Source organism: Eublepharis macularius, chromosome 8 (genome assembly GCF_028583425.1).
Source record: "Eublepharis macularius isolate TG4126 chromosome 8, MPM_Emac_v1.0, whole genome shotgun sequence".
Classification (NCBI taxonomy): Eukaryota; Metazoa; Chordata; class Lepidosauria; order Squamata; family Eublepharidae; genus Eublepharis; species Eublepharis macularius.
In genome coordinates this window covers 36,288,893-36,316,815 of record NC_072797.1, presented here as the reverse complement: position 1 = coordinate 36,316,815, position 27,923 = coordinate 36,288,893, and the positions used below count along the sequence as shown (strand labels likewise).

General features: G+C 42.9%; 1 protein-coding gene across 1 annotated transcript in view; it reads left to right on the top strand.

Annotated features, from left to right (window-relative positions):
• Positions 1–27,923, top strand: part of ADAMTS6 (ADAM metallopeptidase with thrombospondin type 1 motif 6) — a 275,919-nt gene that overhangs the window by 16,027 nt on the left and 231,969 nt on the right. Inside the window, exons 5-6 of the mRNA XM_054986105.1 lie at positions 1,319–1,402; positions 1,991–2,136. Coding sequence (XP_054842080.1) covers positions 1,319–1,402; positions 1,991–2,136 — 230 coding nt within the window. The remainder of the gene's footprint in view (positions 1–1,318; positions 1,403–1,990; positions 2,137–27,923) is intronic.

Genomic DNA, 27,923 nt, shown 5'->3' with positions numbered 1-27,923 from the left:
CACTATGCGCGGAGGGCGATCTAAACTATCCTCTGTCTGGAAATCAGGGGCCACCCAACCATGTGACCATTTTCAAGAGGTGCTGGAACTACGTTCCACCGTGTTCCTGTTGAAAAAAAGCCCTGGTATCAGCTCTTTACAATTAAAATTATTTGCAGTAATGTAGCAGTAATTGAATTGTGCTTCTTGCCTCCAACTTTTTCTGGGCTGTAAACGTTTTCATACGTAGGGGGTCCTCAGGATTTGAAAAAATTAATTTAGGGGTTCCTCCATGGAAAGAAGATGGGAACACTGATGTACAGTTTCGTAGGTAATAATCAGCACTTTGAATTTTGTCTGGAATTTAACAAGCCACCTATGTGGCTTGTGGAAAGATATATTCCTGATAATTAGTTCCTGTCAGCAGTATAGTCTGCAGAGTTTCTCTGCATACTGATATACCATTCTCATACATTTACAACCTACCATCCCACTCTCCCAGCATTTTGACATAAGTTTTGTGTGACTGAGGCCTAATTCTCTCTGAACTGATAAACATGTTATTGGGTAGTAACTCTTGAGACTGCAGCTGGAAGTTCTCATAATTGAATATCCCTCCTTGCAAAAAGTCCCTACACATAGAAAACTGGATGTCTGGGAGATCTGTGTCTTTGACATGCTAGTTTTCTATTTGCAGGGATTCTTAATTTTAGAGAAATATGTGAGCCCTCTTTGAAATTTCAAGTGATGCAGTCCAGACATAAGTGTACAACTGCATGAAAACTAGACCAGAGAATCCAGAGTAGGGATCTGCAGAAAAAGATGGTGTGGTTGTTAAAGACTAGTGACATCAGAGGCGTAACATATTTAGTCCCCGTACCAATGATTTCTCAAATATAACCACTTGTGTTCTCTTGTATAAGTAACTGCTTTTCATTCTTATGGGAAAAGTAAAATACTATCCTTGGAAAAAAGCTACCCACAATGTTCAGCAGAGGATGGCATTACTTGAATAATTAGGTGCTTTATGGGGTGGTATATATTTCTCCCATCTCCACACATACTCTATCATAATTACAAGCATTTACTAACAAGCTTTCAGAACTGTGTTGTAGGGGTGGAATCTGGTTTCTAATGGAAATGGTTGTGGTGTTTAGGCTGATGATGACTGGGGAATACTCTCCTCCCTTTCTTCTCTTTCATTCGAAAGGGCTTTAATGTAGCTAATACTCTGCACTGAATGATACATCACTGAGTAATAACTCAAATTATTTTCAAACATAAAATCTGCAGATGTTTTTGTCTGACTTTGTGTCTTTTCTTATTTTCTGGAGGTCAGGTTGCCAAACTTTATCGTGATTCCAGCCTAGGAAACGTTGTGAATATTATAGTGACTCGTTTAATTGTCCTCACAGAAGATCAGGTAAGAATGAGTTGTCATAAACCCCAGATTCCTAATATGCGATGCCATCCATGTTCCTAAAATATGCCAACCAGTTATCACAAAATGCACGAACCCAATTATTGTTTAGAAAAATAGAATTTAATAATAAAGTGAATCTGCAGAAATTTATGATCTAAAGTTACAGGAGCTTAGAAAGATATTAATTTTAAATATTTAACATTTCACTTGTATTTGGTGAAAATTGCATATTTGGGAGATTTAAATTCTAGAATGTTGTTGTTTCTGTATTTTGAAACTTTAAGGGCTACTTTACTTTTTCCACACATGGAGATGATATCTGTGTGTCTTGAGGAAAAGGTAATGCTAGAAACTAGTCTATAATTTTTACTTTTGACAAAACCATTATTGAAGTTTGATATGAAATAGATGAAATGTTTGCACAAAATAAACTGTAGGTCAGATTGAACAGAGAAAAAATTTGGCAAGAAGAAATTATTCCTAGAAATCACTGCCTCTAATTATAGATCAGATTTAGACTTCAGAAGTCTTAACCGCTGACCCTAGTAATTTGTTTGGAACATTTCTGGTATGCATGTTGTATTGCAGCCAAACTTGGAGATAAATCACCATGCAGACAAGTCCCTTGATAGCTTCTGTAAGTGGCAGAAATCCATTCTCTCTCACCAAAGTGATGGAAACACCATTCCAGAAAATGGAATTGCCCACCATGATAATGCGGTCCTTATTACTAGGTATGGTTTGTTGAAATTCTCTCATTTATTCTCTTTTCTGTTTCTAATTTATTTGTTTTTTTACAAAATAATCCTATAAATGAAGTGTTTGCATTTTTAGTAATGCATAAGGTAAAAATGTTGCTTACATTTGACATTGTAAGAAAAGTAATAGATTAAATTATTTCTTTCATTCAGTAGTGGAAAAAGTCCGAAATTACATGCTTTTCACCCTTAATTTTGTTAAATGTAGCAATAATATATTCTTGAAATGAATTATGTGATTATCTGTATATATAATGCTTTTTGAAATGAAGGATTTAAAATAAGATAGAAAATACTAAAAGGAAAAATATTAGTTACAATAAATTGATTTGCTTCTAAAGTTTTAGAAAAAATATAGAACACACTCTTAGCTGGCACAAATTAGTGATGCTTCCATGAGGTAGCACATGTGATACCAATTTCTTAAGACCTGATTTAATAAATTACAACCTAGTCAGCCTAAGAGCTGTTCTAGGTAAATGGAAGGAAACTGTTATTAAACATAGAATCATTAAGCACATAAAGAAAGAAGCCGTATTAAGGAAGATTTTAAAAATGTGTCTTTTTAAAAGGAAAGTCCTGTTTCACAAATCTGGATTTTTTTCTAGAGAGGTAACAGGCATGATATATTGGGATTTCCAGAAAGCTTTTGAAAGTTTTGTAAGTAAATCCTCACTGAAGTCTGCTGAGTAAGCAGACATAGAAGAAGATATTATGGATTAGAAACTGGTTAAATAATTGGGACCAGCAGTGAGGAGTAAATGGATAATTCTGACAATGGAGTGAGATAAACAGTGTTGTTCTGCTGTTGTCTTTGTATTTTCACAAATGATCTGGAATCGGGTGAATGGCAAAGTGACAACTTTGCAGATGTGTATGTGTTATGTGCCGTCAAGTCGCTGCCAACCTATGGCGATCCTATGAATGAAAGACCTCCAAAATGTCCTATTGTTAACAGGCTTGCTCAGATCTTGCAAATTGGAGGATGTGGCTTCCTTTATTGAGTCAAGCTATCTCGTTTTAGGTTTCCTCTTTTTGTATTACCTTCCACTTTCCACAGCATTATTGACTTTTTGAGAGAATCTTGTCTTCTCATGATGGGACCAAAGTACGATAGCCTCGGTTTTGTCATTTTAGCTTCTAAGGAGAATTAAGGCTTGATTGATCTGGAACTGACTGACTTGTCTTTTTGGCCGTCCATGGTATCTGCAACACTCTCCTCCAGCACCATATTTCAAGTGAATCAGCTTTCTTCGTTGTCCAACTTTCACACCCATACATAGTAATGGGGAATACCATATTTTGGCTTATCTTAATCTTGATCCCCAGAGAGACATCCTTATCCTTAATGTTCATTGTTGGTCTTCTTGTGCAGTCTCACATGGGACTGCGCATGTGCAGGCCTGCAGAACAGCGAGGTTTTCACAGCTTAAAAATCTACTAGGGGTCCCCTTTCTCCCCAGAGCGCATGCGTGAGTGTTTCCCACTGAAAATGCCCATCCTCTGTTGAGACGGTGCCCCCTCTTCAATTCCTCTTTCGTCACCGGACAGAGAGGTTATATACAGTGTGTGTCATAGCTTTCTCCTCCAGATCTTAATTTTCTATCTTCAACGGATAGAATTCCAACAACTTCCTACAAAATGGCAGATAAGGCTTTGTTTAAGAGCTGTGCCAAATGCTCGACAAAGATAACCCATACAGATGGGCACAGTCTGTGAATTGTTTGCCTGGGGAAAGGACATAATGTTCTGGCCTGCAAATCATGCCAGAAGTTTACCCCAAAAGCACGGGCTGAGAGGGCTACCAGACTAAAAAAACTGTTATAGGAGTGGGTGATTAATAGCCCAGCTACTAAGATGGCAAAATCTTCCGCCTTGTTGGAGTTGGCCACATATTTGGATCCGATCCCCTCAGAGTCCTCGACTTCAGGGATTCATGCTCCCTCGGATTTAATTATACCATCTCGAAGCCAGCAATGTCACCTGACTCTGACCTCGATGTTGAGGCCAGCATGCACCCCAGATACGATCATGCCTGTTCAGATCCGACACCTGACTCTGGAAACGCATTGCTTATCAGAGTGACCTCGGAACCAACACTCTTACCCAACTCTTCATTCACCAAGCCTGTCAGAACCAGTGTGGACAAAGCCAATCTGCCATCGCTCGAAGTCAAGAGACCTTCCCAATGTGGACACAATGTTGACTTCAGCTGTGGACCTGACTCCAAAGCCACTCAGCGAGAGGGAGGCACGAGCAATAGAGTCCAGTAAGCCACCTAAGAAAAAGACCCGATCAAAATCATGCCCAAAGAAAGATGGAAAAGACCAAACACACCGTGGACATAGAAACAGAAGCTCTGGAGGTGCAGGTCATTGAAACACCACGGACTCCATCCATGCACTCAGGATTCCAGTCAGGTTACTCGTCAGAAGAGGAGGGTGAACTTCCCAGGGCTTCATCTGACTGATTTAACTGGGAATAGGGACAGGACCAATCTTACCCCTGTTGCTCCCATAAATGTTCACCTTGATTTCAGCAAGAAAACCCATCTGCTTATGGTATTGATCTGGGGGAGCCATACAGAATGGAGTCAACTTCTTCCACTGTTGAAGAATTCAGCAACTGAAAAGGCATAAGAACCCATATTATATGCCCAAATCCTCTATGGCCTTTCAGTTACCAGAGCCAGACCCTGAGCCTTACCAAGGGGATAGGAGCCTGAGTGTACCATCAGACCCATCACTAGATGAGGCACTGACAACAGACAGGTCAAACTTTCCAACAGATGATTTTCATTCATACACGGAGCAAATGCTCCGAATGGCAAAGTCATCAGATATTGATGTATTGTCGAAAGCTTTCACGGCCGGAGAACAATGGTTGTTGTGGGTTTTCCGGGCTGTATTGCCGTGGTCTTGGCATTGTAGTTCCTGACGTTTCGCCAGCAGCTGTGGCTGGCATCTTCAGAGGTGTAGCACCAAAAGACAGAGGTCTCTCAGTGTCACAGTGTGAAAAAGATGTAGGTCATTTGTATCTACTCAGGAGGGGTGGGGTTGAGCTGAGTCATCCTGTAAGAGTTTCCCAGGGTGTGGAATGCTAATGGCAGGAGGCTTCACTGTATCATGAGGAGGTTCTTTTGCATATGGATTGGTGCTTGATGTGCTAATCTTCTCTGCAGGGCTATTGTCGGGGATAGAGTGTTTTGTTAGCCTGGTGTATTTCAGAGCTGGAAACCATGCTCTGTTCATTCTTAAGGTTTCTTCTTTCCTGTTGAAGTTTTGCTTATGCTTGTGAATTTCAATGGCTTCCCTGTGCAGTCTGACAAAGTAGTTGGACATGTTGTCCAGTATTTTGGTGTCCTGGAATAAGATACTGTGCCCTGTTTGCGTTAGGCTATGTTCAGCCACTGCTGATTTTTCAGGTTGTCCAAGTCTGCAGTGTCTTTCATGTTCTTTTATTCTTGTCTGGATGCTACGCTTTGTGTTCCCGATGTAAACTTGTCCACAGCTGCAGGGTATACGGTATACTCCTGCAGAGGTGAGGGGGTCTCTACTGTCTTTTGCTGATCGTAGCATCTGTTGTATTTTTCGGGTGGGTCTGAATACTGCTTGAAGGTTATGCTTTTTCATAAGCTTTCCCATCTGATCAGTAATTCCTTTGATATATGGCAAAAACACTTTTCCTGTAGGAGACTGTTTTTCCTTGGTTGTTTGATTCATCCTGGGTTTGATTGCTCTTCGGATTTCATTTCTGGAGTAGCCATTTGCCTGAAGTGCGTGGTTTAGATGATTAATTTCCTCATTGAGAAAGTGCGGCTCACATATCTGTCTTGCACGATCCACTAATGTTTTCATTATGCCTCATTTCTGTCGGGGGTGGTGATTGGAGTTTTTGTGTAAGTACCGATCAGTGTGAGTTGGTTTCCTGTAGACCTTGTTACCTAACCGAAAGTTTGCTTTGTGGATGATCAAGGTATCCAGGAATGGGAGTTTTCCCTCGATTTCTTTCTCCATTGTGAATTGTATGTTCAGGTGGATGTTGTTGAGATGATTAAAAAACCCCATCAATTCTTCCTCCCCATGGCTCCAAATGATAAATGTATCATCCACAAACCGGAATCATACACTAGGTTTGTGGGGTGCTGATTCTAGAGCTGTTTTTTCAAAATGTTCCATGTAGAAGTTTGCTATAACTGGGCTGAGTGGGCTCCCCATGGCCACCCCATCCATCTTTTCATAGAATTCGTTGTCCCATTGTAAGTAACTGGTTGTCAGACAATGGTGGAATAAGGCTGTTACATCCTCTGGGAAAATCTGATTAATAAGTACAATAGTGTCTTTTACTGGAACCTTGGTAAACAGGGATACAACATCAAAACTGACAAGTATGTCTTGTGGATTGAGTTTCAAAGAACTGATTTTGTTGATGAAATCTGCTGAATCTTTGATGTAAGACGAGGTTTTCCCGATGTGGTCCTGCAGGAGATCTGCCAGATGTCTAGCTAATTCATATGTCGGTGAACCAATCAGATATTGACTTCTCTGCTACTGAGCCAAAACCTAAGGACAAGATTTTCCAGCATCTATATTCAGGAAATCCAGCAAACATTGCCTTCCCTATCACTGAAGGTTTTGTGGACATGATGACTTCACTCTGTGAGAAACCAGTTTCACTATCACCAGCCTTAAAGAAGGCTGAAGGGCTATACAAAACAAAGGAAGATGTTTGTCTTTTTCTGTTTAGCTATGCTCCTCCATCATCCCTCATCACAGAGAAAATGCAGTCCAATCACAGACAAGAGCCCCATTCAACTCCCGCCGATAAAGAGGGCAAGAAGCTAGATGGACTAGGGAGAACGATCTACTCCTTAGCAACCCTGAATGTGAAAATTGCTAACTACATCGCGATCATGGGGGGGGGGCTTACCAAATATTTTTGTGGAATAGAATGGCAGCATTTAATGGCTTCCTGAAGACCAGAGATCCTTGGCCAAGGTCATCTAAGAAGAGGCCATAAAATTATCAAAACAACAAATAAATATGAGTAGAAACAGGATCACAGAGTTGGAAGGGGCCGTACAGACCTTCTAGTCCAACCCCCTGCCCAATGCAGGATGAGTGTAAAGCATACCTGACAAATATTCATCCAGTCTCTTCTTGAAAACTGCCAGCGAAGGGGAGTTTACCACCTCCCTAAGCAGTTGATTCCACCTTTAAACTACTCTGACCTTGAAAAATATTTTCCTAATATCCAGCCAGTACCTTTCTGCATGTAATTTAAGCCCATTGCTTCGAGTCCTACCCTCTGCTGCCAACTGGAACAGCTCCTTGCCCTCCTCCAAATGACAGCCTTTCAAATATTTAAAGAGAGCAATCATGTCCCCCCTCAATCTCCTCTTCTCCAAACTAAACATTCCCAAGGCTCTTAGCCTTTCCTCGTAGGGCTCAGTCTCCAGACCCCTGATCATCCTCGTCGCTCTCCTCTGCACCCTCTCGATTTTGTCCACATCCTTTTGGAAGTGAGGCCTCCAGAACTGCACACAATACTCCAGATGCATCCTGACCAAGGCAGTCTAGGGAGGGGCTATGACCTCCTGCAATTTCGACGCTATGGCCCCTTTGATACAACTCAGGATTGAATTGGCCTTTTTTGCCATCGCATCACACTGACTGCTCATATTTAGTTTACAGCCCACTCTTACCCCAAGATCTCTTTCACATATACTACTGCCCAGAAGTGTATCCCCCACCCAGTATTTGTGCTTCCCATTTTTGTGGCCCAGATGTATTCTTCCCATCACGAACATCAGAGGCAGAGAGAAAGTTACACTCCCTAGATGTCCGTAGGGCACTCTTGTTTTATCTAGATCACACAGCCCCATTCCAGATGGACGACCAGTTGTTCATGTGCTATGCAGGACCTAACAAAGAAAAAAAGGCCATGTCACAGACAATTGTAAGATGAGTAACTAAAGCCATCAAAGTCTGTTATAAGAATGCTAATTTACCTTGCCCTTTGAAAATACATGCCCACTCTACCAGGTCGCAGGTGTCATCAGCTGCACTCCTTAAAGGGTTCAACTTCAAGACATAGGCAGAGCAGTGATGTGGGTATTACCAGATACATTTATCAGACACTATGCACTGGCTATAGTTAATAGAAAGGGGAGGCAGCAGTGGGCCAAGCAGTGCCCCAATTGTTTCAGTAAAGAACCTGCCCTCCTCCACGGTAAGTGGCTTGTTAATCTCCCGTGTGGGACTGCCCAAGAAGACCTACAATGAAAACAGAGTTGCACTTACCTGTAACTGTCGTTCATTGAGGTCTTCTGTGCAGGCACACACACCCTCCCTCCTGCCCCACTAGATTCTCTTCACTAAATCATTGGAGAGGCCGGCGGCTCAGGAGAAACTGAGGAAAATGCAGAGGATGGGCATTTTCAGCGGGAAACACTCACATGTGCGCTCTGGGGAGACAAGTGCCTCCTAGTAGATTTTAGAGCTGTAAAAACCTCTCCTGCTTCATTGTGATCCTAGTCCAAATTTTCCAACTATGTTTGATTCTGGTTTGTCTCCTACTTCTGTGTTTCAGTCAGCTGTGATTATTAGTTTATCATGTTTAGGTGTATGATCAATTTCTTCTTGGATATTTGCATAAAAGTTTTTGATTTCTTCCTCCTCAGCATCTGTAGTTGGGGGATAAACTTGAATGATGTTAACAGGCCTTCCATGAAGTCTGATTGATATTAATTGGTCAGACTTTGCGTTGCAGCTCTTGACTACTTGTGCTATGTCTTGCCTCATTAATAGAGCAACACTATTTCTTTTGAGTTTGTCATTTCTGCAATAAAGCATTTTGCAGTTTTCTGACTGAAAATCTCCTGAGTTGATCCATGTTTGTTCACTCGCACCCAAGATTGCAATGTTTAAATGTTCCATTTCTTGTTCTATGATTTCTAGCTTGCCTGGCTTCATACTTCTTAGGTTCCATGTTCCTGTTATGTGTGTCACACAGCTTTGGACATTCCTTTTTCATCTGTTCACATCAGCAACTGGATGTCCTTTTGGTTTTAGTCCAGTCCCATAATTAAGAACAGCACTATTTGTACTTGTCTTCTGCTCTTCCCCAGTAGCCAATTGAGTACCATCTGTCCTGGGGAGGGGTTCCTGTCTTCTTTCATTTTGGATTGTCTCATTATAAGGTTTTCAAGGTAAGAGGTTAGCAGAAGTGGTTTATCATTGCCTCCTTCTGAGCAGTACTAACCAGGGTTAGCTGAAATGTCACTGCTCTTGTCTGTGAAAGATCCTCCGCCAGTGTCACTTTCCTCTACTGCAGCTGCCCAGTAACTAGCCTTCAAGAATTCCTCTGCTCCCATCACCATTGGAACAGTCAATTCTCTTCTGCTGATGTGACCATTGATTCCTGAAGGGGGTGGATGCATCTTCGTCTGGTGTCTCAGCTTTGACCATTCTGTCTTGAGTGACTCTTCCAGGAGTTTAGATTCTTGCCCAAGCCTGTTAGCCTGATGATGTTGCTCTCAGCTTCACTGACACACTCAACCATCCTCACCACATTAAGAGCATACAATCCAACCTTGCAGATGACACCAAATTTTTCAGGATGGTAAGAAGCAAAGTGGATTGTGAAGAGCTCCAAAAGGGACTTTTCTACCCTTTTCTCCTTTCTGTTCCTGGATGCAGCTAGTAGAGCAAGGATAATGGTATTTTGGAGCAGTTTTAACTAGTAGTGGCTTGTATGATGGGTCAGGGAGGATTCCAGGTCCCATCATTGAGCACTGCAGAAGGGTGAGGGGAATTGAGAGCATCAAGAAGAGGGAATGGAGGTGTCAGGGCTATGGCAATAGTACGAAGCAGCTGCCCAGCCATTTAATTGATAGCAGAACTCAGTATGGACATAGATTGCCCGTCCCCCCTCAGCAGCACTCAGTGGTAGGAATGGAATTTTAGGCTTTCAGGAAGGAGAGTTGCCTTCATTCCCTTGGGAGGCAATACTCAGGTGAAGCTCTAAATCCTGTTCTGAAAGAGGTATGTTGAGCAGAGGTTTGTACCTGCTTCTTCCTGCAGCTTGATAGCTTCTAGGGCTCATATACCTGTATCTTTTTCTTCTTGTAGAAATAAGTGCAGCTTTCAATGAGAATGTGCTTTTCTCCAGCTGTGGTCATAATCTTGCTGTCAGCTGCTTCTTGGAATCCAGCTGCCCTCCAACCCTCCATATGTGGTTGAAGTGAATTCTAGGCTGTCTTGGGAGGAGAATTCTTTAGATCTCTATGCTACATGTTATAGGGAGACCACCCAGAATCATTTTAGAAAAGGGGTCATTTTATCAGAGAATTTTGAACTGTCATCTAGTGGAGCAATCTCCTGACTCTCTTTAACTGCAATGGTATCTCTTATCTTGCTGAAGCAAGATAAGCCTATAGTGTTTCAGTTTGTGGAGTCACTCCAGTTGAGAAACAACATTCGGGATAAAAGACATACCTCCTGTCTTCAGGGAGTAGTAAACACCTATTACAACAAAAAGCTTGCTGCCAAAATAAAGGTGATGTAGGGGGTTATTTTTCATTCATCTTTACCCTTCTGTGTCCATTCCTACTCTAGGAATTGTAGAAGGAGTGTACCTCAGTGTGTCATGGATATAGCTAGAACTATGAGAACAGTTGCTGGATATGACCAAGAAGGTCATAGAAGATTCATTTGCACACAGAAATAGGGCTTGCCCAGCCCTATAACGAGACATGCCACAAAGTGAGTTTAGAGGCCTAGAATAGAACTGCAACACAGTTGTATGGCCTCATGTAAATGAAAAGAGCTATGTAACTTACATCACTATATACAATGTACTAAGGCCCAGGTGAAGAGAGTGTCTGAGAATGGCAGGAATGTCTAACTTCATAGAAGCTTACGATATTACTCAAGGATAGATGTATTGGCTGAGGGCCAAAAGTTAGTCATATGTATGAGAAACTTGTAATCACTAATTATATATTTTTCATAAAGAAGTAGCAAGAATGAACTATTCATATTTATTTTAAGAAGATGTTTCAAATATGGATGACCTTGTCTGGTGTTTGAAGTTATAAAACAATAAGTTGGTCAAGAATGTGGGTCCCTTTGAAGCGGGTGAGATAACTATTGTAAGGAAATGGTTCTGAAACCTTATAAATATGACAAGCTGAACTGATCATAAGCTTTCTCTTAGAATGAGCTCCTTGCATATGACCTTCTTATCTTTTGGTAAGATACTTTTTTGGACTCATGTAATTACTTTCCTTAAATGATCTGTTTAGTTATAATGGATGGTATGATTTTCTGTTGATTGAATTGATATTAAGATTGTTAAATAATTATGTTTTTCTAATAAAGACTTAGGATGGAAACAGAAATCCATACAATACCTGGTAACAAACCTAAGATGTTATCTGATGTGTACCTCGTACTAGGAGTTAAATGATTTGATATAAGAAAGTTTAGTTAGTGTTCCTATATCAAATCATTTAACTCCTAGCAAGAGCTATACCACAGGTAACATCTTAGGTTTGTTACTAGGTATTGTATTCAATACCAAAATCTGAATCAGGCTGACCAGAGTAATCTAGAATAAGTGCAGCCAGGACAGATTCCTCTAGATTTTTGCCAAATTCCTGTCTATTCTAATCACGTGGGTCTTTTGGGATTCAGATTGGGTGCTAAATTAAATAGGGACCAAATCCTAATTTTTAAATGTTATCTATTTTAATTTATGGTTATAATGGTTAATTTATATATAGTTAATTATAGATATATAATGCTGAAATGTTTTGCTGTTTTGACGTTAGCCTGTTTTGGTGAAAAGGCAGCATATAAATATTTTGAATAAAATAAATAAAGTGGCAGCCAGTGTAGATGGACCAGACTGATGAGATATGGTCCCTACAAACCATCCCAACCAACACCATGGCTGCAACATTCTTTACCAAGTATAGCTTCTAGACAGTCTTCAAAGGCATCCTGAGGTAGAGTGCATTGCAGTAATCTAATCTAGATATTATTAGGGCATGCACCACATCAGTAATCCTATACATTGGTCAAATGACTTGCTCTTGACAACCTCAGAAATAATATGAAAAATACTTAGATACATATAGTAACCAGGGCTTTTTTTGAGCCAGAATGCCCTGGAATGGCGTTCCAACACCTCTTTAAAATACCCATGTGACTGGTGTTACGTGGGTATTTTTAAAATGGCCTGTTTGGGCCATTTTGGGCCCATTTGGGATAGGGCCCAAAATGGCCCAGATTGTGCTGCTGTCAGGCGGGGGAGGGTTTCCCTGCCCCGCAGCAGCCCATTCCAGACCGACTCGGGCCTGATCCAAGCTGTTTCGGGCCCGTTTTGGCCACTTGGGGACCATTTAGGGCTTGAGACAGCCCAGATCAGGGTCGAAACGTCCAGGATCGGGCCACTGCTGGGTGTGGGTTCCCCCGACTGGCACTGGCCCATTCCAGGCCGACTCGGGCCCTATCCGGGCCATTTCAGGACCATTTTGGCCATTTAGGGCCCATTTAGAGCATGAAACAGCCAGGGTTCCCCCACCTGGCAGCGGCCCATTCCAGACCAACTCGGGCCCGCCTCAGGCAGTTTCAGGCCTATTTTGGCACTTTTGGGCCCATTTAGGGCCTGAAATGGCCAGGATTGGGGCCGAAATGGCCAGGATTGGGCCGCTGCCATGAGGAGGAGGGTTCTCCAGCCTGGCAGTGGCCGTTCCAGGCTGACTTAGACCCAATCCTGGCCATTTCAAGCCTATTTTGCCTCTTTGGGGCCGATTTAGGGCTGAAAATGGCCTGAATTGGGCCCGAAATGGCCAGGATCGTGCCTCTGCTGGGTGGGAGAACACTCCCCCATTTTGGGCCCCTTATGGCCATTTTAGGCCCAATTCGGTCCCAAAATTGAGCCCAAAACAGCTGCTGCCAGGCAGGGGAGTACTCACCCATGTGGCAGCAGCCCATTCCAGGCCAATTGGGGCAGTTTTGGGCCCATTTTGGGCCCCAAACGGCCCATATTGGGCTGTAAACGGCCAGGTTCGGTGTGCTGCCAGGTGGGAGAGTGCTCCCCTGTGGTGCAGCAGCCCATTCCAACAATATTCAGGCTTGATCTGGGCTGAATTTAGCCTTATCCGGCCCCCCAATGGAGCACGGGAGTGCCATGGCCATGGCCTGCCTGATGACGTCTCTTCCCAGAATTGTCATCATCGCGCAGACCCGGGAGCATGTGCGCACTGTGCGCATGCACATGTGGGAGGTTCGCCACCTCCTCCCAGGAGTTGCCCCATGTGAGATTTCCCCCATCTCTTTCCCCAGAAAAAACACCCTGAGTATAATCAAAAATTAGTTTAATCCAAATATCAGTTAGTAGGTGGACCACTACTGGCAAATAGAAACCTTCTGATCTTTTCAAAGCTAATAGTAATGATGTCACTAGTCAAACATTACTTACAGCTCCATAAGCATAATCATTTCTTTAAAAGAGCCAGAGGAAAACCAGGCCGCATCTCATTCTCCTCTTCAGAGGAAATGGTGGGGCACCTCTGCTGTGGCAAGTAAGGAAGCAGGGCTCAATGAGCTCAGCTCTATCTGGCATGTGTCTGCCTTGTTTTCCCTGTGTTTTCTAGTCAGACACTGATAAGCCTCACCCAGAAGTATATGGCCTTGCATAGTGTCTGTGGAGAAACGCGAATCAAACCCCTTTCCAGTTTCCTCTCCCTAGAGGATGATGGAGCACCTTCATTGCAGCAGATACAAAAATGCAGCTTGATGGTCTTGGCTCCACTGAACAAGTCTGAGCCATGTCTTCACCATATATCTCTGGGACCTTAACTTGCCAAATAGTGGCTGGACTGTAAATTGCACACTACTGGCTCAGATATTAGGACTACAGGCTAAGCTCACACCAAAGGCTTATGCCTGTAGCCAAGCCTTGATTTAAGTAGCCACCCAGTACCTGAAAAAGCCAGCCCAAATGAGTCTGCAGGAGTGGAATTAAACTTGCAAACCATTATAGCATTGATTAGACATTTGTAGACTATTTTCAAACCTTCATTCTGTGTTCTGGCAATAACAGTTGCTTTTCAAGTTTCAGAAATAGTGTGCACGTCTTGATAGGAGATATCTGAATATTTTCCGTTAACATATCTTTCCAGTTGCAGCAAGAGTCATCTGTATGTGGAAATGGGATTTAGAGAATAGAATGTTTTTTGGATTTGTCCCACATGCTGTAAAGGACTGGAGCAAACTCTAGACCTAGTAGTTAAGGATGATCATGCAGTGCTTCTATAATACAAATACATCAAACAAAAAGAGTACTGTCAATATTTATGTATCTTCATCACTTATACCCCAGTTTCCTCCCAATGGGGGTTCAAAGTGGCCTGCAACACTTTCCTCTCCTCCATTTGATCCTCACAACAATCCTCTGAGGTAGGTTAGGCCAAGTTTGTGTGACTGGCCCAAAGTCACCGAAGCAAGCTTCCATGGCAAGAGTGGGGATTTGAACTTGTATCTCCCAGATACTAATCCAACACTAACCACTGTACCTTGCTGTCTGTCTGTTAATGGATGAATGGCTCTTGATGCCCCTTCCCAGTTTCCACATAGTTTGGCAATCTATCAGAACTGAGAACACCAGTCATATTTTCAGCATGAGCAGTATTTGTGCTCAGCTCCCTAAAGCATACTGGGAATTCCTGGATTCCCAGGGCCTAGATTTGATTATGGCAGGCAAACTATAAAGTTAGCTGAAGCAGAAAGCCAGCTCTCCTCTCATTCTAGAGCAAATGTCACTTAGCTTGACAATATACTGCACACTGAAAAACCACTTAGAAAGCTCTTGGGAAGGTTAATTATCCACATTTTAAAATAAAGTAATCTTCAAATGTGCATTTCAAATTGTTCACCATTTAAAAAGAAAATGGTTCTACAGTCTGTTAATTGGTAGGAGTGTCAGTTCAGAGATAAGTGTCAAAGATTTGTTTTATATTAGATTAGATAAGGAGATCCTGCTTAAACTCATGTCAAAACATTATTAAACAAAAGAATATACAAGAAACTGCTGTCCTTAAAGTGCTTCCCCACCTCAGACTATCCTTTCAAGTGGGCGTTGTGCCAGAAGAGCATTTGGAGGATCAGAATGCTTGCAGGCAGCAATTGTTCCTTTATATATAAATATGATCTTTTTTGTTTGTTTAACTTTTAAAGATTTAGTGTTACTATTTCCCAGACCCAGTAAATGTTAATAAGAGCCTACATTTGTTTGGACATAATATATACAGAATTAAAGTTAAATTGTAAGTAAGATCTGGACTGGCACTTTGATTGTTAGAAAGCTATCTAGATACTCATTTTTGAGAAATTAATTATTCATCTAGCTGACATATTTTTTTTTGTTGAAATCTGAAGCAATGTCAATATGAAATAATTTACCAGTGATTTGATTCTGGAAAAACTGAACATACTTTATAATAATAATGTTGATAGATAATATACATAGAATTTATCTAGTGGAATTTTGTTTTCTATAGGTGGTGAGCATGTTCCTGAATTCAGAATTATTGGTAAAATGTTTTAATATATTCCATGACTTTGATTATATTATTTTTAAAAGAGACAATATTGCCAGCTTGTAAATTTATAAGGAATATATTAGCTACAGACAAAATAGTGTTGGAGAACTGCATATTAATACCTGATTCATTGTAGAATATAAACTGTAGACCTTTTTGAGTTTCAAATTGATTTTCAGTTCTGTACTTTAAAAATTGTGTTTTTCTTTTGAGGTCTAATTAATCATAGAATGATATTAATTTAAATTTAATGTACAAGTACATTGAACTCTGAGTCAGTTTACTTAACGGAGTGATCCTGGGTTGTAATAGTATATAAGAGGTAGAATAATTTCTCTACACAATGTATATAATTTATATCTCATATCCTCTCCATTTGGCCACCTTTTTTTTCTTAAGCCCATCTGCCTTTCCTCGTATGGCATGATCCTCATGGGGTAACTTTAAGCCAGTCACACCCTCAGTGTAACACCTCACACAGGGTGGTTGTAAGTGTCAGGCTATGGTGTTCTAGACATGATAGTCTGTCTGCATTTCCATATCAAAGGAGTTGTTTACATCCCCTCTCTCCTCCTCCCCTCTCCTCCTCTATATTTGACCAGTTTCTTTCTGCCCTCCATGCATCTGATGAAGAGAACTGTGATTCTCGAAAGCTTATGCTACAATAAAATTGGTTAGCCTTAAAGGTGTTACTGGACTTTTTTTGATTTTGCTACTACAGACTAACATGGCTAACTCCTCTGGATAGTCTGTCTGACTCCCTTCTGCAAGAAGACAAGGTCTCTTGGTTTCAAAAGGTTTTATTTTGAAAGACAGCATTCAGGCCCAGACGACCATACTCTAGGATTTGAGATCCTAGCTGAACAAGGCATTGTTAGGAATGAGATACAGAATAGAAGTTGTTACATTTCACACTCTCAGAGCCCAGCCTCCCCCCAGAGTTCACATAGCAGGAGAGTTCTCTGTGGGAACACTAGTCAAGGTCAACTCTGCTTCCAGAAAAGATAAGACAGTGTCTTCTCCCATGGACTCAGCTCCTTGCAGGCGCTGCCTAGAGGGAAAAGAAGACTAAACAACTAAAGAATTAAACATGGTGTTAGTCAGGTTGCTTCCTGTCAGGCAATATACAAACAGATCCTGACAGTAAGAGCAAAATGGAGCAGGAGAACAGTGTATACCTCTGAGCTCTTGAAGAAAGGGCAGATTTAAAATTGTCTATTTTCTGTATTCTTTCAGTCTTTGGCTGCTTCTACATGGGGATGATTTCCTATTGTGGACTTCTATATGGGAGTTTCTTTGATTTTTCTTGTGAACTTCTTTATGGGAGTTCCTTTGGTTTTCCTTCCCCTTTCCTTGTGCTGAAGTGGAGAAGGTTCACTACATGGGCAGAGGAAAGAGACATGAATGCAATTGAATATACATTGGATAGAGTATTAGCGTTTTTGTTAGAAGTTTAAAAAGGGGGTTATCAAACTCTTCAATTAAAGTTTACCTGGCAGCCATTTCAGCATTTTGTGCGTCTATTGACAATAAAACAGTATTTTTGCATTATACCTCCAAAATATTTTTGAAGGGCTTAAACAATATATTTCCATCATTACAGTTGGTTCTTCCCAGACTCATAAAGAAATGCTTTGAACCGGTGACCTTGCTATCTGAGAACATTGTCTTTCAAAGTAGCATTCTTAGTGGCTATTACATCAGTGAGACGAGTAAGTGAATTGGCAGTGTTAATATAGAGCCCCCCTTCTTAAAGTTTCACCCTGAGAAGGTGGTAAGAATCAAACTGTAATTTCTACCCAAGGTGGCATCTAAATTCCATATGGCACAAGAGATAGTGCTACCCACCTTTTTTCAAGGACAATCACACTAGATGTGAGATGGCAGTACTCTTTTACTTAGATTGTACAAAATCGTTCAGGGTGGATTCCCACTCTTTTGTATGTTTTTTGGGACCGAACAAAGGGAAAAGTGCACAAACCGTAGCAAGGTGGGTGGTGCAAGCGATACAACTATGTTTCAAGAATGCGAATTTACCCTGTCCCTTGGACAGGGTAAAATTACATTCCACAAGATTGCATGCATCTTCTACAGCACTGCTGAAGGGAGTACTGATCTGGGACATCTGCAGAGCTGCGACATGGTCGTCTGCAGATACGTCCGCCTGACACTACGCTGTTGACATTCTTGACAGGAAGGAAGCAGCAGTGGGCATGGCAGTACCCCAGTCTCTCTTCTTGTAAGAAGGCAAGATCCACCACCCAGGTAAATAGCTTGTTAAACTCCCATTAGGGATTGCACAAGAAGACCGAAAATGAAAAACAGTGTTTCACTTAACTGTAACTGTTGTTCATCTGCGGTCTTCCTGTGCAGTCCCACATGGGACTGCGCATGCGCAGGCATGCCGATCTCGGAGATTTTTACACCTCAAAACCACTAGGGGGTGTCCCCACCTCTTAATGCGCATGCGCGGCTGTTTTTCCCGCCAAAAACGGCTCCTAAGAGGTGGGGCGCCCCCGACGTACCCTCAGTTCCTCTTTTGCCGCTGATTTGAGAGGTTCTTGCTAGCTCTACTTCTTCGGAAAGCATCTCACCGTGATCTGTAAAGATGTCAGAGAAAGCTTTATTTAAGAGGTGTACCTCTTGTGATAGAAAAATGACGAAATCCGATGGCCGCTCGACTTGCCTGTATTGTCTGGGAGAAACCCACAACACACAGGCCTGTAAGTACTGCTGCACCTTCACCCCGAAGGCCAGAGCAGAAAGGGCGGGTAGACTTCAAGCCTATTTGTGGCGACGCACTATAGCGGTGACTGACCCACCGATAACGGGAAAATCCCCTGTGCAAGGGAGGGCTACCACTCCGACTTCGAAGTCTTCGGAGAAGTCACCTCGTTCCCACCAGTCACCCGCCCATACCAACTCACGGCCACTGAGCCCGACAACACCGGTCCGGAGCTCCTCGGAACCGACCGTTCCCATCTCGTCGAATCCGATTTTGGAGTCGAGGCCAGCTTCGGAACCACCACGGCCCATGTCGGGTGATCGGTCTAGGAGGGAGAGTTCTGTGACTCCGAGCTTGTCGGAACCGTGGATCTAAGATGGACCATCGTAGTACTTCATGGAAGGCTTCGGTTCTGAAGGGCTCCTCGGAACCATCAGGGGCGTCTGTGGAAAAGAAAAAGAAAAAGAAACGTCAGCCTTCCAAATCCGACAAACAGGTCTTCGAGAGTGTCATTACCCCTCAACCAACAGTAGATCAACAGGTCGCTTCTGAATCTGACCCACCTGCTAAGAGACACCGTAGATCTGGGGACGGAGTTTCCCCTCGGGGAACCCCGGGATCCGAGAGGTCTTGAGAATCGGATGTCATCATGCTCGAGAAACCCCCAATTCCATCGGGGATACCTCGATCTCCTTCTCGTGATTCATGGTCCTCTCGCTCCTCTCTTGCAGATAGAGGTCGCTCGAGATCACGATGGGCAGAGAGGTACAGCCCTTATTCGGGGCGACACCATGCTGTGGTGAGTCCTCCATCACACCGCTACTACAGAGAAGGATCCTATGGTTCGGAGCATGGAACCAAAAGGTGCTCGAGGTCACCTTCTGTGCATGCTGGCTCTTCTGTGGGATCCAGGCGGGCTCCTGGTTTTTTGGACACGGAGTATGAGGGTTATGCTCGTTATGAGAGACCTTATGACTCTCCTCCTTCAGATTCACCCGATGGTGTGATCGGACCATCGGAGGAAGCTTCTCCGACTGATGATTTCCGCGCCTACAACTAACTCCTTCAGCGGATGGCGAAGGCGCTTGAAATTGAGGTGGCTTCTACGGAACCACGTTCAACTGATAAGATATTAAAAGCACATATATTCGGGGTTGACTCCGACGGTTGCCTTCCCTATGATCGAAGGCTTTGTGGAACTCCTCTCAGGCTTGAATTTAAAACCTGCTTCAACGCCTGCCACTAATAAAAAAGTGGAGAACTTGTATAGGGTTAAGGATGACCAGTGTCCGTTCCTGTCCCTCCATCCGCCTCCGTCTTCACTTGTAATGGAGGACATGCAAGCAAGACCCAAGCAAGGGTCTCTGTCGGTCCCATCGGATAAGGACAGCAGAAAAGTCGACTCCTTGGCTAGAAAGGTTTATACCTCTGCGGCGTTTGGCATAAAAATCACCAATTATGCAGCGATGATGTCCGCCTATCAATTGCTACTTTGGACAAAGATAGCGACATTTCTGCCTCAACTGCCTGAAGACCAAAGAGTTTTTCTTAGAGTCATCCAAGAGGAAGCGGTCTGCTTGTCCTGCCATCAAATTAACGTAAGCAGGAATATGGCGGATACTTCTGCCAGAGCTCTTCTATCAGCACTTGTCCTACGTAGATTTGCATGGCTGAGAACCACTGCCTTACCAGCAGAGACGAGGAGTAAAGTTGAGGACCTCCCGTTCGAGGGACAGACCCTTTTTTCCGATAGAACGGATTACTATCTATCTAAGAAACGCAAAGATAGACTTACAGCTCGATCTTATGGTGTCCTGCATCAACACCAGTCTACTCGTCCTCAATATAGATCATATGCTAGGGGCCGACAATGTTATCATCCCTATTATGGGTATGGATACCAACCTCAACGCCAGTACCAGAGCCCCCAATCTACCTTCCTGAAGAGGAGGCAGGGCAATAAGAATAGGCAGGGAAATAACCAGCACCAGCCTAAAGATTCCGGGCACTCCCAAAAACAGTTCTGACAATTACAGGGACCTGACCCCTCGTTTGGGGACAGGCTGTCTCTTTTTTTCTCTGAGTGGTGCCGTATCACTTCGGATGTTTGGGTGTTACAGTTAGTTAAAGTTGGATATAAAATTGAATTTTTTTCACTGGCCTGGTCTCCGGCTCCCTGTTTTTTCTCCACAAACACCTCAACTGTGGGTAGTTTCCGAACTCTCGGCCCTATTACTGAAAGGAGCTACTGAAGAGGTGGCAGACTCTTCCTCTTTCCTTGGTTTTTACTCTAACCTTTTTGTAGTGGAAAAGAAAGTGGGGGGCTCTGCCCTATCTTAGACCTACGGGAATTGAATAAGTCCATAAAGGTCCGAAAGTTTAAGATGACCACGTTACAAATGGTTCTAACCTTGATAACCTCCAACTGTTGGTTTGGGGTTTTAGATCTCAAAGTTGCGTATTTTCACATCTCAATTTTCCCTGACCATAGAAAATTTCTTCGCTTTACTTATGGTACTCGTATTTTTCAGTACCGTGTCCTCCCCTTTGGTCTATCTACTGCCCCCAGGGTATTTACTAAATGTGTGGCAGTGGTGATTGCCTTTCTTAGAACACAAAGTTGTTGTATTTTTCCTTACCTTGATGATTGGCTGATTGTTGGCCAGTTGGAGGAGGATGTGAGCAACCAAATCTCCATCACCTTGTCTACTTGTTTGAAATTGGGGTTGTTTGTCAACCAAAAGAAGTCAAAACTTCTCCCATCTAAAGTTACCCAATTTATAGGGGCCATTATCGATGGGTCCCAGGACGCTGGTTTTTTACCCATGCAATGAGCAAATAAAATTAAAGGACTCATAAAAAAAATCAAGAAGTGCAGGTTCCAATCGGCTAGGCTCATCCAGGTACTTCTGGGTTATATGGCTGCCACTACAGCTGTAGTCTCGTTGGCGAGACTTTGAATGAGACCGTTGCAACTTTGGTTCTCAAAAAAAATTTTCCCTGAGAGGAACTCCCAAAATAAGAAGTTTAGTATTCCACGGAGGGTCCTTCTATCCCTGGACTGGTGGTTGTTAAACTCCAACCTCTTCGGAGGAATCAGTTTTGGCTTTAGACAGCCAGAGATTTCGGTCACCACAGATGCATCTACTCTAGGGTGGGGTGCTCACTGTCAGGGTTTGTAAGCCCATGGTATGTGGGATCAATCAGAGAGTGAAGAACATATTAACCTTCTCGAGTTAAGAGCTGTCTATTATGCACTTATCTCGTTTTCTGATATTGTTCAGAATAAGACAGTTCAGATTCTAACGGATAACACTACCATGATGTTTTATTTGAATAAACAGGGGGGCACGATGTCTCTGGCGTTATGTGAGGAGACAGTAAAGATCTGGAATTGGGCCATTGATCACTCAGTATGGCTTTTGGCAGTTCACATACCAGATGTTGACAATGTCATGGCTGACCATCTTAGCAGACTGGGGGGGGGCAACCATGAGTGGTCCCTTCATGACAAGTATTTACATCCTGCCTTTTCAGAATGGGGATTCCCATACTTAGACCTTTTCGCTTCAGAAGAAAACTGTCCCTGCTATTGCTCCAGAGGAGGCGTCGGCCTCGAGTCTTTTGGGGACACATTTCAGTTAAATTGGTCCGGTCGCCATCATTACATTTTCCCCACTTCCCCTGTTAGCCAGGGTACTCTCCAAGATTCAGGTGGACAAGACGTCGGCCATCTTAGTGACACCTTATTGGCTGAGGCAACCGTGGTTCCACTCACTCCTGAGACTCCACAGTCGAATGCATCGCTTCCCCAACCACATGGACTTACTGTCTTTCCGGGGGATGTTTCATCACAGAGTACGTACACTCAAACTGACGGCGTGGCTAATCCTTCAGAATGGGGTTTCTCCAATGGAATGATGCACGTGCTTCAAAATGCCCGTCGCCTATCGACCCGGCAATCCTATTCTTTGAAGTGGAACAAGTTTGCTGACTGGTGTAGGGGGCGGGAGTTAGATCCTTTGACCTCCTCCCCTTTCTGATGTTTTAGATTTTTTTATGGGGACGTTCTTCAGAAGCAGAGAGATCCCTTCATGCCCTGGATGTTCGCAGGGCTCTCCTTTTTTATTTAGATAGGGTGAAACCTTTTTGAACAGATTCTCATCTTTTCATTTGTTTTGCGGGCCCAAAGAAGGGGAAGACAGCCAGCTCCCAGACTGTGGCTCGCTGGGTTGTTCAAGCAATTTTGTTATATTATAAATGTGCTAACTTACCTTGTCCTTTGGAGGTGCATGCCCACTCCACTAGGTCACAGGCATCTTCCGCGGCACTCCAGAGAGGTGTCCCTCTGCAAGACATCTGTAAAGCTGCGACTTGGGCCTCAGCGGACACGTTTGTCAGACATTACGCTCTGGATGTCCTGGACAGGAAAGAAACCATAGTGGCGACAGCAGTCCTACAATCAATCTTCCTGTGATGATGCAACAGTACCTGCCACCCAGGTATTTAAGCTTTGTAATCTCCCATGTGGGACTGCACAGGAAGACCGCAGATGAAAAACAGTGTTTCTTACCTGTAACTGTTGTTCATCTAGGTCTTCCGTGCAGGCACACATACCCTCCCTCCTTCCCCGCTAATTCTTTTGGTACTTACCTTGTAGTGCGGCGGCGAAAGAGGACTGAGGGTACGTCGGGGGTGCCCCGCCTCTTAGGAGCTGTTTTCGGTGGGAAAGACAGCCACGCATGCGCATTAAGAGGCGGGGACACCCCCTAGTGGTTTTGAGCTGTAAAAATCTCCAAGATCGGCAGGCCTGCTCATGCGCAGTCCCATGTGTGTCTGCACAGAAGACCTAGATGAACAACAGTTACAGGTAAGAAACACTGTTTTTCATTGAGGTCTTCTGTGCAGGCACACATACCCTCCCTCTTTCCCTGCTAAGGCTCTTGTTACTTACCTGAGAGTACAGTGGCGAAAGAGGACTGAGGGCACGAAGGATGCTTAGCCTCCTTAGGGAGCTGTTTTCAGTGGGAAAACAGCCGTGCAAGCCCCTGGATGCGAGGGTGCCCTCTAGTGGTTTAAAATATATAGCTGAAGAATCTCAGATCGATCAGCCTGCGCATGCACAGTCCCATGTGTGCCTGCACAGAAGACTTCAATGAGCAACAGTTACAGGTAAGTGCAACACTGTTTTTCTTTAGATTTATTCAGCCTTGAGAGAAACATACTGCTTGTGCTGACTTTATATCTTCATTGAAATCAATGGGCTTAGACTGGAGTAACTTTGTTTAGTATTACATTGGTAGGGTCATAGTGAATAGCTCAATGAAAGTGTCAACTCATTGTGCTGCAGCAGTGAAAAAGGCGAACTCTATGCTGGGGATTATTAGGAAAGGGATTGAAAATATAATTGCCAATATTATAATGCCCCTGTATAGATCTATGGTGTGGTCTCATTTGGAATACTGTGTGTAGTTCTGATCACTGTATCTCAAAAAGGATATTTGCAAAGTTGGAAAAAGTACAGAAGAGGGCAACCTAGATGATTAGGGGGTTGGAGCACCTTTCTTGTGGGAAAAGGCTGAAGAGTCTGGTACTTTTCAGTTTAGAGGAGAGACCACTAAGGGGAGACATGATAGAGGTTTATAAAGTTATATACAGGGTAGATAGTAAACAGAACACTTTTTCTTCCTCTTCCAAAGTACTAGAACTTGAGAGCCTTCAATGAAGCTGATGGACAGTAGATCCAGAGTAGACAAAAAGAAATACTTCTTTATACAATAAGTGATTAAAATGTAGAATTCACTGCTAGGAGATGTAGTGATGGCCACAGGCAAGGACACTTTTAAAGGGGGATTAGACAGATTCCTGCAGGATAGGTCTATCAGTGGCTACTTGCCATGATGACTAAAGGAAACCTCTGAATGTGGCAGTAAACCCCTGAATACCAGTGCCAGGAGGCAACATCAGGGGAAGGCCACAGCTTCTAAGACCTGTTGTTTACATAGTATGTTTAGCAACATGAAAACTCCCTAGTGGTGCATGTCTACATCAGCAGACAGTATCCTACAGAGTAGTGTATAGTCCCAGCTCTCTGAACTAGTTCTTATGACACAGCCCTATAATCATAGAAAGCTATCATGAATAATTCAGTTTTGCATAGTAACAACAAGTACAAGCAGATAGTATAAAGAGGAAGATAAAAAGATAAAGAAAGAAAGAGTTACAAATATCCTGCCAAGTTTTGAATTATAAATGGTTAATAAAAGGCAATCATACTGTTTCAGACTGATTTATATTTCTACCTCATTGTAAATTAGTAAGCTTTACCATCAAACTTGCTTCTTTTACTTTTATTATCTCGTTCTGGATATTAGGAAATTTCCAGCAGCAGAAAAACGTAATTCTGGCTACTGAAGCAGCATATAACAAAATATATTGAAACCTCTTCTGTACAAACTCAATGTCATAGAAATATTTTAAACATTTTTACACCTCCTTTCCACCAAATTCAGGGTCCTCAAGGCAGCAAACATAAAAAATTAATACATTTTAGATTTTAAAAATCATTTAAAAATACATACATACGTAAATACATGCATACATGTATGCATGTATTTACGTTACATGTAATGAAAGGAATTAAGATTTGTACATTTAAGTTGCAGGTTCTTTGTTACTTTCTGGTGTTCTGAGTTCTTGGAGAAGAAGCTTCTAGATACATCTGGAATTGGAATTTTTATAACAATGAATATATTTAAAAATTTTAATTATTGAGGATCTTTATAGCTGTTTATCCGGTGGTGGTGACCCCACTCCTGCACTCACCTACTCTAGAGCAGCCTCTGGAAGGGAACAGCTTCTCACAGGTACTACTGAGGCAGGCAGCTTGACCAGGAATTGTGGGGAAAGAAACAAGGGTTGGGCCATTCCCAAAGTTGTACCAGCAGTAGAGATGGGCACGAACAGTATTATGAATGGAAAAAAACCCCATGAACAGCCCATTCATCTGTCCACGAATAAGCTGTTCGTGAGGCTCCATTCTAAACGAACAAGTGTTCATTTCAAGCCTCGTTCGTGGCCTTCGTCAGCCGTTCGTCAAGCCAGACAGTCTGGCGACTTTCAATCAATTCCCCTGGCAACGGCAGGGACTGAACTCTGTCTGAACTCCTTCTGGCTTTCCTTCTGGCTTTAACCCTTCAAAGTACTTCCAGAAGAGAGTCCCGTTTTTGTCACTGTGAAGAGAAAATGACAACAAAGGGGGAGACCCGTGCATCATGCTTTTCCCGGGGTGCAATCGCTCTGAAATTTGGGGGGTCTTCGGAGGACAGTGAGGACTATGTCCCCTGCAAATTTGGTGGGTATTGGACTTTGGGAAGGTCAGTTTGTAACTCCTCAAAGTAGCTGCCTTCCAACAGGCAGAGAGTCCCATTTTTGTCACTGTGAAGAGAAAATGACAGCAAAGTGGGGGGGACCCATGGATCATGCCTTTCTCGGGGTGAAATCTCTCTGAAACTTGAGGGCTCTTTGGAGGACAGTGGGGACTATGTCCCCTGCAAATTCGGTGGGTATTGGACATTGGGAAGGTCAGTTTGTAACCCCTCAAAGTAGTTTCCAGCAGAGAGTCCCATTTTTGCCACTGTGAACAGAAAATGACAAAAAGGGGGGACGCATGCATCATGCCTTTCCCGGGGTGCAATCTCTCTGAAACTTGGGGGGGGGTCTTTGGAGGACAGAGAGGACTATGTCCCCTGAAAATTTGGTGGGTATTGGACATTGGGAAGGTCAGTTTGTGGGGTGTTTAAAGGGCCCTGCCCCTTGCACGTGGCAGGAAGGGGCCCTTTAAACTATCAGCTGGCAGGAGGAAGGGGGGAATCCCCCCTGCCACCTGCCAGCTGATAGTTTAAAGGAATCTTTAAAGGACAACAAACAATGAACATGTTTGTGAACACGGTCATGTTCGTTACTGTTCGTTGTTCGTGGATGGCAATGAACAGCTTGTTCAGGGTGTCCCCCCCCCATTTGTGCCCATGTCTAACCAACAGCAGTCTCAGAGCCTATTGGGCTCTGGGTGTGCCTTAGAAGGGAGGTGGGGCATAGGGAGCAAACTGTACCTGGGAACAGGCCAGAGAAGGAACATAGCTCAGCAGGAAGGCAGGGAAGCCTCTTAAAATCTCAGGCAAGGGTGGAGCAGGATAAGGGAAGACTCAGCCAGGAAGGCCATTGGCCCAGATTTCATTCATTTACCATGTGCCCATCTCTGAAGAAATGGCACTAGAGAGTCCAGAGTCAGCCCACCCCCCAGGAAATCCTTTATTAGGCCAGCCCAGATGGAAAAGTCAGACCTCTACCATGATGCTCAGAGAGGTTGATGGCTTGAGGGGGGGATGCATTCAAGGGTAAGCCAGTATGTCTCTCCTCTCATGACTGAAGCCTGGGCTGGCCTTAATATGATTGCTTGGGGGAGAGGGAGTGGAGTGTCTTGTATGCACCACTGGTACAGGCGGGACTGTGGCCAAGTTCTAGGGACAGCGTGACTCTTACATTAATTACTTTGTTTAAGTTAGTTCATTGGTTCATTGATTAGTTAATTCAGAAGAGGGGCACTTTAATTTGAAAACAAAATTTAATGTTACACACAACCAGAATAGTATTCAGATCTTCAAAATAGCCATAGTAGTTCTGTTTTTCACATATTAATTCACTTGTTTTGTGGATGCTTCTTAGTACTTGCTGATGCTGAAATTATTGTGTTCAGTCAAACTACAGTATCAATGTGTGTATTTTACTTGTTACTGCTATTGTACATCTTGTTGCTGCTGCAGAATGCCTTGGGGATTTACAGTAGAACTAGCAAAGCTTTAAAATCTTAACAGCCCATTAACTGCAGGATACGGTTCATGAGATTTAATGGATAGTTGTTAAAATACGACACAACTGTTCCGTGGGAGTGGGGGGGGAGGTGCCATAGAAATATTTGCTTTTCCTGTTTTTTTCTCACCATAATAAAACACAAGAGCTACACTGAAGAAAACTGTTTCAGAAACTGTTGCTGCGTTTACATTTGTTTTACTTTGTAACTCCTCTTTTCCATAAATATATAATTAATCTGTGGTAAGAAACTTTTAGTGAATTTCATTAAATCAATTGGTTACATGACATGGAAGTAGCAATTGATTGGTGTTACTTCTTAAAATTACATGATTTTTTAGAACAATCCTGTAAATGTACTAAATTGTCTTTAGATACTAGCCGTTGAAAAATTAATAGTGATGGGACCTTGGTAAAAATAAAACATCTGAAGCACAACCCAATCCACTTGTGTTAAATGAGCTTATTCCAATTTTATAGTTGGTTATCTCTCACTGCAGAGCTGCAGAGTATTAATTTCTTACTTTACTACTTGTTGAGGGGAGAGGAACACAGGAA